This window comes from Poecilia formosa, unplaced genomic scaffold, assembly GCF_000485575.1.
Source record: "Poecilia formosa unplaced genomic scaffold, Poecilia_formosa-5.1.2 Scaffold35, whole genome shotgun sequence".
In the NCBI taxonomy this organism is placed as follows: Eukaryota; Metazoa; Chordata; class Actinopteri; order Cyprinodontiformes; family Poeciliidae; genus Poecilia; species Poecilia formosa.
In genome coordinates this window covers 2,415,469-2,430,805 of record NW_006799974.1, presented here as the reverse complement: position 1 = coordinate 2,430,805, position 15,337 = coordinate 2,415,469, and the positions used below count along the sequence as shown (strand labels likewise).

The 15,337-nt window shown below is 40.2% G+C and overlaps 1 protein-coding gene across 2 annotated transcripts in view; it reads left to right on the top strand.

Annotated features, from left to right (window-relative positions):
- The window catches only part of f8 (coagulation factor VIII, procoagulant component), a 16,568-nt gene extending 1,240 nt beyond the window's left edge, over nt 1–15,328 (top strand). The window contains exons 3-27 of one of the 2 annotated variants that reach the window (XM_016670553.1): nt 380–502; nt 1,511–1,718; nt 1,862–2,049; nt 2,178–2,281; nt 3,479–3,599; nt 3,692–3,935; nt 4,020–4,185; nt 4,290–4,377; nt 5,677–5,894; nt 5,981–6,125; nt 6,224–6,433; nt 7,027–7,691; nt 7,776–7,918; nt 8,122–8,287; nt 8,462–8,692; nt 8,773–9,016; nt 9,101–9,283; nt 9,856–9,972; nt 10,811–10,882; nt 11,059–11,144; nt 11,237–11,392; nt 11,866–12,010; nt 12,120–12,268; nt 13,615–13,797; nt 14,761–15,328. In XM_016670553.1, the coding sequence (XP_016526039.1) occupies nt 380–502; nt 1,511–1,718; nt 1,862–2,049; nt 2,178–2,281; nt 3,479–3,599; nt 3,692–3,935; nt 4,020–4,185; nt 4,290–4,377; nt 5,677–5,894; nt 5,981–6,125; nt 6,224–6,433; nt 7,027–7,691; nt 7,776–7,918; nt 8,122–8,287; nt 8,462–8,692; nt 8,773–9,016; nt 9,101–9,283; nt 9,856–9,972; nt 10,811–10,882; nt 11,059–11,144; nt 11,237–11,392; nt 11,866–12,010; nt 12,120–12,268; nt 13,615–13,797; nt 14,761–14,931 (4,526 nt within the window). In that variant the 3' untranslated portion in view covers nt 14,932–15,328. Of the gene's footprint in view, nt 1–379; nt 503–1,510; nt 1,724–1,861; nt 2,050–2,177; nt 2,282–3,478; nt 3,600–3,691; nt 3,936–4,019; nt 4,186–4,289; nt 4,378–5,676; nt 5,895–5,980; nt 6,126–6,223; nt 6,434–7,026; nt 7,692–7,775; nt 7,919–8,121; nt 8,288–8,461; nt 8,693–8,772; nt 9,017–9,100; nt 9,284–9,855; nt 9,973–10,810; nt 10,883–11,058; nt 11,145–11,236; nt 11,393–11,865; nt 12,011–12,119; nt 12,269–13,614; nt 13,798–14,760 lie in introns of both variants that reach the window. The other variant, XM_007550373.2, reaches the window with a different exon arrangement.
- The last annotated feature ends 9 nt before the right edge of the window (nt 15,329–15,337 follow it).

Here is a 15,337-nt window from a genome sequence, read left to right as displayed (position 1 = left end):
TATATATATATATATATAATTTCCCAAAAGTCAAATATTTTAAAACACTGCCACTGACATTATCATGTACGCCTGATATTACTTGAAGGCTTGGAGCCAAAAATGAGGGAGGAAAACTCTTATCAAGAGACAAGAGAGCATAAATATGTTATTAATTATAAAGCAATAAATGCTGCAATCCATAAATATTTCTTATTTCTCCTGATACATTCAAACAATACATGATACTACTATAGTAATATAAGTAATAATAATAATATGAAGAAGATCGTCCCTCCTCCTTCATCCGCTGTCGCTGAATCTAGCATAAACATACTTTTTCACATTAACAAACATCATATCATGTACAATTGTAGCATCTGATGTTGTGTGATGCCAGGTATTCAGGGCCCAGTGATTGTGGCCCAGGCTGGGGAGAGGGTGGTGGTCCACTTCAAAAACCTGGCGTCTCGTCCCTACAGCATCAGCCCGGTGGGGATCACCTACTGGAAGCAGTCTGAAGGTAAGCATTAATCTTTTTTTTTTTGCTCCTGGAACGCAGCAACATGGTTTGCTCACATTAGTGAGCAGCATGCCCCTCTCCTTGGTCAAATAATGAGCAACAGATTGACTCAGATGCTTGACTCATGGTAAGGCTTAAAGATCTGTTGCAGTGCAGATGAAGAAATGGAAAACACAGACAGAAATAGCTGCAAACTGACCGCTTGCTGTTTCAGTGAGTTGCATTACCATGTGGGATTATTTAACAGTTTGAGTCACTACATAGTTTCCTTTTTAAACTTGACATGTAATGAATGAAGCAGTTTTTATAACATTATTATGAATAAACTGTGAAAAAATGCTTTCAATGAACAGGAACCCCTATAAAAAAAAAATAAATAAAAAAAACCCCTCTTGATTCTCAAGAAGTGACAGAGAACAACGGTCACCATTATCTCATGTGTGCAGATCTTTTGCGGGTTGCGGGAGCCAAACTGCTCATCTCTCTGGCTCTTGTGAGAATCTAGTGTCCACGTGTGGCGCTTCATAGTTAATCCCGTTCACAGACAGCACCGGATTAGACTCTAATGCTGCTGACCGTCCCAAACCATCACTTCCTGCAAGCAGCTCGGTTCCGATAACTGACTTTATAATCTGAAAAGCTGCTTTTGTCACGTTCGGGGTTTAGCCTATTCAGACATATTCTGCCTTTGCTGTTTTCATATTCTATCACATCACAACTGGAAAATGTGACACATTTTATTTGGATTTTATCTGAAAGACCAACACTAAAGAGTGGATCATGTTAAAGTTGTTGAATACAAAAAAGAACATGTTCAGCTGTTTTGGTGTCCATTTGTCTGATTAATGTTTTTGCTGTGAGTCACTCTTCCCAAAGAACTTTAATTACTTTCTGACATTTCTTTCCTCAATTTTTTTTCATATCTTGAGGCTTTTAGTGGGAGCAGCTTTTACTCTTTTGATCCACCTTGGTAGCTAAAACAACTCATGGAATATCCTCTCTTTCCAGGAGCTGGATATGATGACTCCACCACTGGTCAGGAGAAGGAGGATGATGCCGTCCAGCCCGGCGGATATTATGAGTACGTCTGGGACATCAGCTTCAGCGACGGCCCGACCATCAGTGACCCTGACTGCCTCACGTACTCGTACTCCTCCCAGGTGGACACGGTGCGAGACATGAACTCCGGACTCATCGGCGCCCTGCTCATCTGCAAACCAAGTCAGTGAGCTGCTGGAATGAGTCATAAAAATACATTCATTCACAGGAGCTGGTAGTTCAGGAAGAAGTCAAATGGTTTATTTCAGATTTAAAACCTGGATATTTCACCAAGTAAGTCACCTAACTTTAAAATCCTGCATCAGGTGCTTTCACAGAGGACGGCCAGAGGAGATTCCCAGCATTTGTCCTTCTGTTTGCCGTGTTCGATGAGACTAAAAGCTGGTATGGAGAGATGGAGGAGAGGATGAGCAGGGAGAAGTTCAGGAGAAGCGATGGCAGGAACGAATACCACACCATCAATGGATACATCAACGCCACTTTACCTGGTAAGCCGCCCAACACACCGCAGAAGACGTTGCTGCATACATGCATACTGAAATGTTAAGCATGCATGCATGCTTTGCTCAGTGCTTTGCTCAGTGATTACACTGAATCCGTCTCTGTCTATGTGCAGGTTTGACAATGTGTCAGGGTAATTACCCGGTGTCTTGGCATATGATCGGGTTGAGCACTACTCCAGAAATCCACTCCATTCGCTTCCAGGATCACACACTGCAGGTAAACAAAGACTTCAGATAAGAGGCAGTCACAGCAGACCGGTCAGGGACGTCGGCCAGATAAGATGCCTGCAGGGCGCTCAGGAAATGCCTCAGGTCTGCAGTGTTGGAGGTCTAGCAGATCTCCTTCTGGCATTTCTGTCGAGAACTGCGTGGTATTGCCAAAGTCAGTAGACAAGGCTGACCTTTATCTGTGAGATTGTGTTTCTTCATCCAAGAGCATAACAGCATCTTTGTTGGCTGCACATATAAACGGGAGAACTCTGAAAACAACTCTATGCTCTATGCTTGCTTATTGATGTTGTGTGCCCTTTTTTTTTACGCATCTGTAGAGATTTTGCAAGTTTAAATATGATGTACGGATTTCCAAACAGATATTGATTAATTGCATCTATAAACAGAAATTATGCTGCATGATAAACTCCTCCTTAGCTTTCGTTCAAAAGAAGTCAGCCTGCTGGGGCAACTTAATGTCATCCCAGGTCATGTTTGAACTACTGACCTGGAATTGGCTGGTGAAGTCCTGGAACAGCCTGGACCTGCTATGGACAGCTCCCTGGACAATATACAATTACATTTATAGTTCCTTGGAAAAACCTAAGCTTTTTCACATATTATGAAAACTTAATGTGAAATGGAAGGAAGAAATGTAACTTTTTCTCCAATAGAAAAAAGTTATTTGAGTTTTATGAAAATGTTGCACCAAATTTTATTCTGAGGCATCAGTTCAAAGCAATACATACTCAATACGCCAATTTTTATTGTAAATAAATATGGTAAAAAAAACTACCTATCTATTTTCTTCCACTTCCACTAAGTAAATCTGGCCAGCAAGAACAGGCAATTGATTCAGACTGACATTTTTCTATCTCTTATATCTCATTTTCACATACAAAAAAAATATTTTTAAGGTTAAAAAAGGGTTAGTACAACACAAATTATCCTTTATTCATTAGCCAGGATTTTGCTTTTAAATTTGTAGAAATCAAAACTACAAACATCCGGCAATTTTTTACATAAATCCGGCTTGGGCTCCAGAACTTTTGAGGTTCACAGGTGATTTCAAGCTTAAACACATTTGGCTAAAAGGTTGTCTAGAAAGTAGTTTTTTATCCTTTTGTCTAAAGTTTTTATCCAAACAGTTAGTTGAGTCTAATATCTAAATGAAATCTATGTACTATAAATTGTTTATTTCCAGGTACTGACCCATCGTAAAGTCACAGTGGAAGTGACTCCAATGACATTCATCACTGCAGAAATGAGACCGGCAACCATGGGCCAGTTCCTCATCAGCTGTCAGATCCACGCTCATCGATATGGTAAAAAAAATAAAATAAAAAATCAGTTTACCTTATTAGAATATAACAACAACTCCTTAAGTTTGGAATAACCAACATTAACTGTTTCATAGATGGCATGAATGCATTGTTTACGGTGGAGAAATGCCCGGAACCCGTCACCAAGGAAGTGCGCAAAGTTAAGGAACATGATATCATCTATGACGAAAGCTCAGAATATGTGTTCAACATAGAAGAAATACCAAAGCCACAAGTCCAACCCAGATCCGGCGGAGGACCGAGTCGCCCGTTCATCCACTATATTGCTGCTGAGGAAGTCACCTGGAACTACGCTCCTCATCTGAAACCCACAGACAGGTGAGGAAATGTGGAAGGAAAAAGGGAAAAGCATAAGTATTTTGTTGCTAAGCAAATTGTTTCCCTTCTTTTTCTTCTTACCAGTGAATTACAGTCCAGATATTTGCCTGCTTCTCCCCATCACCTTGGCTACACATATAAGAAGGTTGTGTATGTTGAGTACGCAGATCCATCCTTCACTGTGAGGAAGAATCCCTCTCGGACCCTGCTGGGTCCCCTACTGAAAGGAAGAGTCAATGATGAAATCCATGTGAGTTGTTTGAAAGTCTGATAAGTGCATGGTAACAATCTGCTCTGTTTGGGATTTTTCTTTTTTTTTTTTTTATTTATCCACCTTTTGTTTATTTTTTCCAGATTTATTTTAGAAACTTAGCCAGTCGCCCTTTCAATATTTACACTAATGGCCTTACCAAGATCGTTCCAGGACCGGGATACGCTGATGGTAAGCCTACGCCCTGAATAAATCTGCATTCACTGTGTTTGTGGAGAATAAAAGAGATGTCCTCAGGCTCTGGATGCCCGCATGGTGCTGATGCAAGTTTGTGTTAGCAGCAACGCAACAGGGAAAAGGAGGAAGTGTGATTTTGCTGCAAGCACAGAAACCACCAGAGTGGCACTTTCCCACAGGGGTACATCGAGGGTGAAATTAGAAAAGAATAGAATAGAATAGAATAGAATAGAATAGAATAGAATAGAATAGAATAGAATAGAATAGAATAGAAGCAGCCTTTATTGTGCACAATTCAGGTGCAACAGAAGCAAGATATATAAATGTTTGCACCAAAAGTTAAAGTGTTAAAGCAAACAATACCTAAAAAACAATATTAACAACAATAATAACAATAATATGCATTGCATGTACATTGAACATTAAAAAAGATAGACTAGTTACAACACAGTACTTCAATGGAGACAATCAGATGTGCAATAAGAGCGGAAATATCATTTTAAAAATGTTATTTATCTGTGTTTGCTAAAAGATTCATGTTCTCTGAAGTTTATCAATGTTGTCAATGTTGTCATCCACGCACGGGATGGGATTTATTTTGATTTTATACCATAAACCAGTGAGCTCTAAATTAAATCTGTCCCCAAATTTCAGTAAAATAATTTTAACTGCTAATTCCTGTTAAAATAATATCTCTTTGAGCTCCCTGTCTTTTCATTTGTAACTTGTTTTTGCTTTCATGATATTGCATTTAACAAATCATATGACCATGTCCATATTCATTAATGGTAAGTAGATATCTGTTTATTTTAGTAGTCAATCGTAGTTACTGGCAGATGATTCTATTCTGTAAATTTGTATATTATTCACCTGTTTCTGCTAATCCATGACTGTCTGGTTTATACATGCATAAATATTTACTCATAAAATAAACAGGTGAACGCCAATCAAAAAGCTTAACTCTGAATAAAGTTTTGATCATTTAAAATATCTAAGAAAGGATATCACTACATATTATTTACTTCCAAAGGCAGTTTTTTATGACAAAATTTATATTAAAATAAAGGGCTCTTGAATTCAAAAGCAAAAAAATAAAATAAAATCTTTCAAATTTTTATTTAAAATATATTTTTTCAGTAACTACGTATTATTCTACTTCCGCTTCACCTATGCATTCGTCTTTCATGTAAAATCCTGAACAGTTCAGTAAAATTAGCAAGAACCTCACAAATCTCTGAAGATCTTCTCATTAGCATCAGCTTTTCTTCAGCCTGCTCAAATCTCTCTAAACAGCTGCCGGGTATGACCTGCGTACATTGGGAGTTCCACCCAACGGGACGTTGGGCTACACTTGGAAGCTAACTTCAGATGATGGACCCTTGGATGGAGACCCCCAGTGCCTGACTCAGCTGTATCAAAGCACCATCTCCCCAGAGCAGGACCTGGCCTCTGGGTTGGTCGGGACCCTACTCATCTGCAAGCACGACACTAATCACAACAGTGGAAGTCTGGTGAGATGAAAAACGCGTCAGACACGTACTGTCCTTACTGTCTACTATTGGCTGTAACGCTTTTTTTGTTTCTTCATTCCTTGCAGATGGACCCCGACCAGGAACTAAGTCTCATATTTGCTGTGTTTGACGAGAACAGAAGTTGGTACTTTAAGGAAAACATGAAGAGGTCAACTCAAAGCTCCTACAACACCACAGACCCTGACTTCTATGACTCCAATGTCATCTACAGTGAGTTCCACATGTTTGCATTTGTTTTTTATTTGATCTGTTTCCACCATTGTTAGTGAAAACAAAGTCGTGTACTTTGAATGTGCCTCCCCCTCCAGGTGTAAACGGCACCATGTTTAGCGGGCGTCAGTTTGTCATGTGTCAGAGGGACGTCCCCTTCTGGCACGTGGCCAACGTGGGAACCCAGAGCGAATTCCTCTCCGTCTATTTCACCGGAAACCTGTTTCAGTACCAAGGCCTCTACCAGTCTGTTCTCACCCTCTTCCCCATGACGGCTGTAACTGTTCCCATGGTGACAGAAGTGATCGGTGAGGGAAAAGCTCACGTTTACACCCAGTTCCTAACATGAACATGTTCGCTCATTGGTTTACGGTTCAAAGCTGAATGTCTGGATTGATTTTATCATCTTAATAAGTGGGTGGACAGAGATTCTAGTTTAATTGGTGATAATTGGTGATCTGAAGTGCTGGGAGTTGCCGTTCGGTGATTCCGGATGCATTTCTTACTGAAAATAGCTTGGACCTATGATTTCACAAAGAGTGGCCTGCGTCCTGCTTCAATTTTCACTTTCATTCTTTAAACAGAAAGCTTCATCTCCATAAAGTCCAGATTTGTGAGGTGCACAAATAATTTCTGTCCAATTGACAGATCCTCACACCTGAGCTGTGGATCTCTGCAGCTCCTCCAGAGTCCTTAATAAACCTCTTCATTTTGCTATCAATGAAAACCATCTATTCTTTCCTTTCACTTCACAGTCATGAGCTCATGGTTGTTTTACGTAAAATCCTAGTAAAGTACATCAAATTATTGGTTGGAATGTGAAAAAATGTAAAAAATGTAAAAAGAAAGTTTAAGGTCTGAACACTGCTGCATAGCACTACATCCTGACTTTGTCTTCCAGGTGAGTGGGAGATAAGTGCCTTTGACAGCAAGCTTAGAAGTCGGGGAATGACCATCCGCTACACTGTCCGCGTCTGCAGAGACTTTTCTCTGGTCGACCGCAATGACTATGAAGATATCTCTGAATTTATTGACAACGCATTTTGGCAAACGAGGGGCATTAAACCTCAGAATGGCACAATGTTGGTTCGGGTGTGCAAAAAACCTGTCGCCAACAACACTACTGGTCAAAATGCAACTTTGGGCGAAGATGAACATGGCCTGTGTCAGCTGAAGAGAGTGCAGGTGGCGTCAGTGAAAAGGGAACAAGTTCCCTCAGATGCGAGGATCCCAGAAGATGTCCTGGAAGAATTAGAGAGAGATGGTGGCTGGACAACTCCTGAAAATCTGACTAATGCAGAAGAAAACAGAGGTGGGAGACAGAAACGAGAGGCAGGCGGGAACTGGACAGAGAACAATGACATCACACCAAATGGTGACGCATCAGAAAGTCAACAGGTCCGCTCTGAAAACTTAATTTCTCCAGTGGAGGAGATGGGTGAAAACTACATCTATTCTGAATCTGAGGGTCTTTTAGACGATCTATTGGATCTTGAATACAACTTCACTGATGGCAACACAACAGAGGTCAATCTGTCCTTTGAGTATGATGACTACAACAATGAGGTACACGTTTAGTTTTTGTCTTATTCAGGACATTCCAAACTTTCTGCTTTACTACTATAAATAAATGTTTAACTGTTTCAACAGGTGAACAGTTCATCAGAAGTATTTGGCACGGGTTTAATTGGTCCGCGCTCTGGAGAAACCAAACCCCGTAATTACTACATCGCCGCAGATGAAATCACATGGGATTATGGCATCAAAACACCACATCAAGTCATTAAACCCAGGTGGGAATAAAAATCTGACCAAACTTGGGCTATTTTTGGAAAGTAGTGTATGAGTGTCTGGAATTGTTAATCTAGTAGAGACATAACTTTGCGGACTTGTAAATGAAGTTTCTGTGAAAGGTGGTTCTACAAGAGAGGAGACACAGTGATTCTTCTAACTCGCTGAAACATCAGCTCTTAATAATTGATTTTCCTCAAATCAGAGAGATGCGTCGGGGGATGAGGAAGTTCCTTCCTAGTTATACGAAGGTGGTGTATCGCGCTTATGTGAATAAAGACTTCAAGCAGCTCATCAACAGAACAGAGCTTGAGGAACACTTGGGAATCCTGGGACCTGTCATCAGAACTGAAGTTAACGATCTCCTCACAGTGAGTTTCTTCCTCTGTAAGGAAAGAAGCACAAGAAAAGTTTTTCCTCTTCCTTCCTGCTTTCTTCTGATCTGTCATAGAAAATAGATAAACTTTGTTAATGACCGGAATATAAATACATCTGATTATGAAGTCAAATCTAATGTTTCTCATCTATGCCGTGTCCTAACTCAGGTGACCTTTAAGAACAACGCCAAGAGACCCTACTCCCTTCATCTTCATGGAGTGTATGACCGCAGCCAGCATCTTAGCCCTGCAGAGAGCAGTGCATCCTCTGATATTCCTGGAGAACCTGTTCCTCCAGGACAGACCCGGACGTACAACTGGAAAATTAGCAAGTATCAAGGTCCCTCTGATCCTGAGTTTAACTGCAAGACTGGAGCTTACTACTCCACTGTGGACAAGGTCTGCTGCTCTGTTACTTACACATTCAAAAACTGATTCATGTAGCAAACATCCTCGCTCAATTTCTTTGTCTCATACAGGAGAGGGACCTTCACTCTGGTCTGGTTGGTCCACTTGTGATCTGTAAGTCTGGAACATTGCAGACTAACAGATGGCAGAATAACCTCAAAATGCATCCAGACATCCAGGATTTCTCCCTGCTCTTCCATACCTTTGATGAAACTAAAAGCTGGTACCATGAGGAGAACCTGCTGAAGCACTGCTCTCCCCCCTGTCAGGCCAACACACAGGATCCATGGTACCACACCAGCAATAAGTTTGCAGGTGACTCATTGTGTTTCTTGTAAAGCTTGCTTTTTCTGCTCTGCAATGCGTCCACTAACGAAGGCAATGAATATTTTTCCTTAGCCATAAATGGCTATGTGGCCGAGACTCTTCCTGGTTTGGTTGTGGCCCAGCATCAGCCGGTGAGGTGGCACCTTCTTAATGTTGGAGGCGACAAAGAGTACCATGCAGTTCACTTCCATGGTTTGCCTTTCACTGTCCATGGTAAACAAGAACATCGTATGGGTGTCTTCAACCTGTTTCCAGGTAAAAACACACACTCAAACACACATTTGTATCCATACTTTCCCTAGAAGGGGGCCAAACTTTATTGATGTCTTTTTATGATCAATAGTGATAGTCTGGAGTTCTGTTGCATGTGTGGGTTCTCTCTAGGGACTCCAACATCCTCCCATCCTGACAGTAAGGTTAACTGGTCTCTCTAAATTGTCCTTTGGTTATTTGGACTTTTTGCCTCTGATGGACAGGCGTCCTGTCCAGACTGTACCCAACCACATGCCCAATGACTTCTGGATATAGGCACCAACCAACCTTGTGGTGCACCTGTACTGCACTTACTGCGGTTGTTTTGATGTTGCAGACTCTTGCTGCCGTCCAAACCACCCAAACTGTTGTAAACAATTTTGGCAAGCACTGAATGCCAACTTATGAATAAACAGTGGCATAAAATCAACCAAAGTCTAAAGAAAAAAAAACATTAAAACATCTGATCTGTAAAAACTAATAATCAAGATTAATTAATTATTTAGAAATAAATACATTTCTATGTAACATGAACTTTCTCTGTCTCACTCATTGCTCTGTTCTCATTCCTGAAGGTGTTTTTGGGACGGTGGAGATGAAACCCCCGATGGTTGGGACATGGTTAGTGGAGTGCACCATCGGCGAATACCAGCTGGCTGGGATGAGAGCCAAACTCTTGGTCTATGATCCAAGTAGGTGCACACGTGTCCTACTGACAGAAGTACTAATTGAATTGGACGTTTTTGAATCAAACTGTGTTACTGGGTTTAGACTCAGATGGGCATTAAGATTTCTGGGATGTGCGTATCTATAAGAAAAACTCCCCAAACTCAATGAGACACAAACTTCAGCATTTTTTGATTGTTCTGGTGATTTGTCATCAGTTTTTGTGAATCCTTGATATTTTTATGTTGACATCTATTGTTCTGTTTGTACCATAGTTGCCAGAATTGCTCGAACTAGAATAAAGAAATCCCTGTTGCTTGAGGTCCTGTCTTTTTCATTAGGTTTAGATAAAATAAAAATGTTCTGGGAAACTTCTATCAGTTGTAAACCATTCCTGATAAATGCCTGATAAGTGAGGCATTTATCAGGAATAAATGCCTGATTTCCTATTTATCACAGTGTGTAATATTTTAATTGATAAGCCATATGTTCCGGACAGTTAGTTCAGGAAATGGTAATAAATGTTTTACGCTTATTACTAACTTAAAAAATCATTTTTATTTATTAGAAATAAAAAGAATGGAACAATAAGTTAAATACATGAATCAGAGTGTTTCAGTACAATGTTTGAATCATGGCCTTCATCAATGCCCACTCTAATTTCAGAGCTGGGTTATCCCAGAATCCCCTCATTGCTCAGGGTAATATCAGAAGTTTCATCAGTTATAGAAAAGGTCAAAACGCTGAAACGCATTTCACAACTGAAATTTAAATACTGCATGCTGTTGTTTGCTTTAAACGTGTTTACTGCATATTTTAGGAACACATTATACTGAACTTTTCTTTCGATGTTGTGACATGCAGGATGTGTTTTACCTCTGGGAATGAAATCAGGGCGGATCGAAGACTCCCAGATTACAGCATCAGATCACAGCGGTAAGGCCAGCTAGGTTTTTCTTTTATTTGCAACAGGCTTTCTAATGTGGAAGTACCAAAAGAATTAGCACAATATTCAGTCAATTTAAAGAAAATACCTCCACTTCATGAAATACAAACATCAGGAAGTACGATGGGGTTATGGTCTTTACGTTGGTTTATGTTTCTGTTTCCAGGTAACTGGGAGCCAAGGCTGGCAAGACTCGATATGACTGGTTTTTACAACGCCTGGATGGGAAAGGGCAACAAGTCATGGTTACAGGTAAGACGTTCTGAGCATTTACACCTGACACACGAAGCTAAAGTTTAGGTATTGTTGTGAAACATTCAGTGTAAAATCATTTGTGGTTTCAGGTTGATCTTCTGAGGCCCACCCTACTGCATGGCATCCAGACACAGGGGGTGAGGTCGAAGCTGAGGGACCACTACACCGCCACCTTCAAAGTGTCCTACAGCCTCGACCAAGAGACTTGGACCACTTACAGGGGAAACAGCTCCATTAACACCAGGGTACGTCTATAGTTCCTTAGACATCAGAGCAAAGGCTAAACAGCTATGTAATAATCTTCATAGTCCCTTTAGTCTGAACTGTTCTCTGTCTGACTGTGCTGCAGTTCAAGGTTGTTATAGTAAACTAAAACGAACAAAATAACAAAAGCTGAAACTAGAAAATTCCTGAAGAAATTTAACCGGGGCATGCCAAAGTGTGCCTGTCGGTTGGAACCCAGCGTTTTGATGCTAAAAATTAGCATTAATTAATTCTCCACCTAAAAATTAACCAAAGTGTGAAAAAACTAAAACTACTAACATAACTAATAGAAACTAAACTGAAACTAATATTTACACTACTTATTATTAATAAAAAACTAACAAACCCACCGTAAAAACTAATGAAAGCTAACTGAATTAGACAATCAGAACGTCACAACGAAATAAAATTAGACTACAATGAAAAATCCCAAACTACTCTGATTGTGCTGCAGAAGTTTCGTGGCAACCTGGACAGCTCCAAGACAAAGGAAAACAGATTCTCTCCACCATTAGTGGCTCGCTACATCAGGATTCATCCACACGACTTCAAGCAGAAACCCGCTCTCCGACTGGAGCTGCTGGGATGCGATCTGAACAGTGAGTTGATTCAACTTTTTTTTAGCACTTGCAGAAAGTGAGAAATGACTCAGACTGTATGTTTTATGTGTGTGTGTGTGTGTGTGTGTGTGTGTGTGTGCGTGAGCAGGCTGCTCTCTGCCTTTGGGACTTGAAAGGGGGAGCATTAATGACAGCAGCTTTAGCGCCTCATCGTTTCAGTCGTCTTTCCTGCGAAGCTGGTACCCCTTCCTCGCACGCCTGCACCAGAGCGGTGGAGCCAACGCCTGGAGGCCAAAGGTGTGTTCACCTTTTTGCAAGTATAAGTATATATACTGATTAGCATGCCGACTGCACACTGCATAAAGAAATTAATTAATGAAAACACTCAATAACCTTTCGTCTGCATTATCAGTGATATTTGGTCTCCATCAGGTGGCAAAGAAGCAGTGAAGCTCGCAAAGCTTCACTGATTCTCTCTTCACACTCCGTTATCATGTTTGGCTTCAGCTTCTCTTTCCTTTCCTCTTCAGCTTATCGTTTTAACACTTTCCAGAAGTGAACTGCAGGCGTGTGACTTGTCCTCGTGGCAGGTCGTTGAGCTGCTGTAGCACCGGAGAACAACAGAGGTCAATCTCTGGGTGCCGACCTTTGGTTATAAGATAATTCTAGGATAAGATGAACAAACAGCAAAATGTTGCATAAAACCAAAAGAATTTCAACAATGAAGGAACTGAAGTTGAAACTTTTGCCCACAACCGGTTTCCACATCGTGCCAGTAAAGAGTAGCAGAATAAATGATGCATGGGTGAAACATTGTTTTTCTATGTTTCGGTTTCTCAACAACCATGTTCTAAAGTTAAGAAGACATTAGTTTGTTGATGTTTTTTTTTTAAGATATATAAGTGAGCAAAATCTTTTACATATTTCAAGACAAACAATTATACAATACTAGTTAAGTGAAGATATGTATATTAATCTTTCTGAAGTTTGTGCAGGAATATGGAGAAGTGTTTCTTCTTTTTTTGCCTTTTTTGTCAACATGTTTCCAACAATCAAAACAAATTTTATATCAAGCCAAGACAACCCAAGTAAATACAAAATTCATTTTATCATATCTTAACCAATCAGGACCTATATGAAAAAGTAGTCACCCCAATAATTGTGTGTGCCATCCGGGGCACCAGCTGCCATAAAGTGTTTGTAATAACTAACGGGTTTTGTCCCACTCTTCTGGGACAATCATTTGTCCCAGAAGAGTGTTTTCCAGATTAAACAACTTGTTTTTTTAAGTTCATACCACTGCTTCTTAATAAAATGTATCTCCAGACTTGGATTAGGCCATCTTAAAACCTTCCTTTTGTTTTGTTGACCCATTAGTCACTGGACTTTTTATTATGATTTGGATCATTATCCCACTACATAATTCAGGAGAACTTAAATTTAAAGCCACAAACCAATGTCAGGAAAGTATTTTACCAAGAATGCTCAGGAACAAAACTTATGGTTTCATTGATTGTGGAAAGTCATTGCATTTTTTTTTATAATTTCTTGTGAAAAAGCCAACTTTTGTTGATCATATACTGAGCTACACAGTGAATATCCTCTTGAAATCTGAAGATGCTTCAAAATCTTGTTTGCCTCAGAACAACAACCCCCACGAGTGGCTGCAGGTGGATTTGGGGAAGGTCAAACGGATCACAGGCATCATCACGCAAGGCGCACGGTCGTTGCTGACCCAGATGATGGTAACAGAGTTTTCGGTCACATTCAGTCAGGACCGACATTCCTGGAGCAGCGTTTCGGAGGAGAGCTCCCAGAGAGAAAAGGTATGCAAAAAAAATCACAAACGGTTTCCATTTAGACTCAGGCCTGCGTCACAGCTGCCAGGCAGACTCTGCAGGTTTCTAATATTTATTCAGTTATTCAGTGAATCAGAGCTGAGACTGCCAGGTAGATGAGTCAACCGAGTTTTTTTGGCAGCGCTAGTCTGGGTCTTGGAAAACTTTGAACTACATCTATGGATGGCTGGCAAAAGTAAAACTACAGACTGTTTCCACATGTTTTGGTCTTTGGGATTAAATTTACTTTTACAGTGTCATGTAAAAGTATTAATACCACAGCAACTTTTACAGGTTTACAAGCAGAAACATTTTGCATTTCATTGGGATTTTAGACAAACACAAAGTAGTGGAGTGGAAGGAAAATTATACATGGATTTAAATTTGAAACGTGTGAAGAGAGGTCATGCAGGGCAAACAGCCAGCATGTGAAAGAAGATGCTAAAATTGAATACTTTGCTCTGCGTGCAAATTACTATTTGTGGTGGAAAACTAAAATGTCACATCTCATCTTCCACCTGGACAACAAGCCTAAGAAATACAATGCTTTTTTTCTTTTTTTTTTTTTCTTTTTTTACATCACAAGGTCTTCATGTGTTAGAGTCCAGACCCAGATCAAATAGAAAATATGTGCTGGGACTTGAAAATTGTGTGTTCAAATACAATTTCCATCCAATCTGTTTAAGTTTGAGCTATTTCCCAAAGAAGAAAAGAAAGAAAGAAGACAAAAGTGTTACAAACATTGTTACAAACAATGTGCAGCTTCATCATTTTCCTTCAGTTTCACAATGTTTCTCTGCTTTATGCTTTTCTGTTCTGTTTGTAATGAGACAAAATGTGAGAAACTTCAAGAGCTGAGAGTATTTTTCTGAGGAACTGCATGCACTGACATGATAAATGCCATCTTTCTGTGCTGTTTCCTGACTTCTTGCTCTTCCTTTTCCTCATCAGATCTTCACAGGCAACAACGATCCGGACGAGGAAGTTTTCACAGTTTTCGAGCCTCCTTTGTTCGCCCGCTACCTCCGTATCCACCCACGGGGCTGGGTCAACGACATCGCCCTCCGCCTGGAGGTGTTGGGCTGTGACACCCAGCGGGGGGTCGGACTGCCCCGGCAGTAAACACTGGCGCCAGCAACAGCAGCTTTTAGGTTTTAACTGGACCTTTTTTTTTTCTGTGAATTTTACTGGATAATGAGATGATGTAGCGCACTTAAGTTACAATTTGAAGCTGTTTCCTCTGTAGGCAGAACATTGTTTACATTTTCACTTGTTTTCTTTCTGACACTGTGATATTTGATGAAGGGCACACTTATGCTAAGCTCATAGGGAAGTAGGTGTTTTTGGAAAGCTTGATTTTGATTATGCTAAAAAAAAATAAAACATTTTGAATGTAAGCAGGTGTAAATATTTCAGACTTGGGTTGCTTTTTACTGTTTGACTATTTTTATATCATTGGAAAAGTTGTATTTTCTCTGCTTTAATTGAGATATTAAACTGAGTTTCATGACACCTTCAACATGTGTCA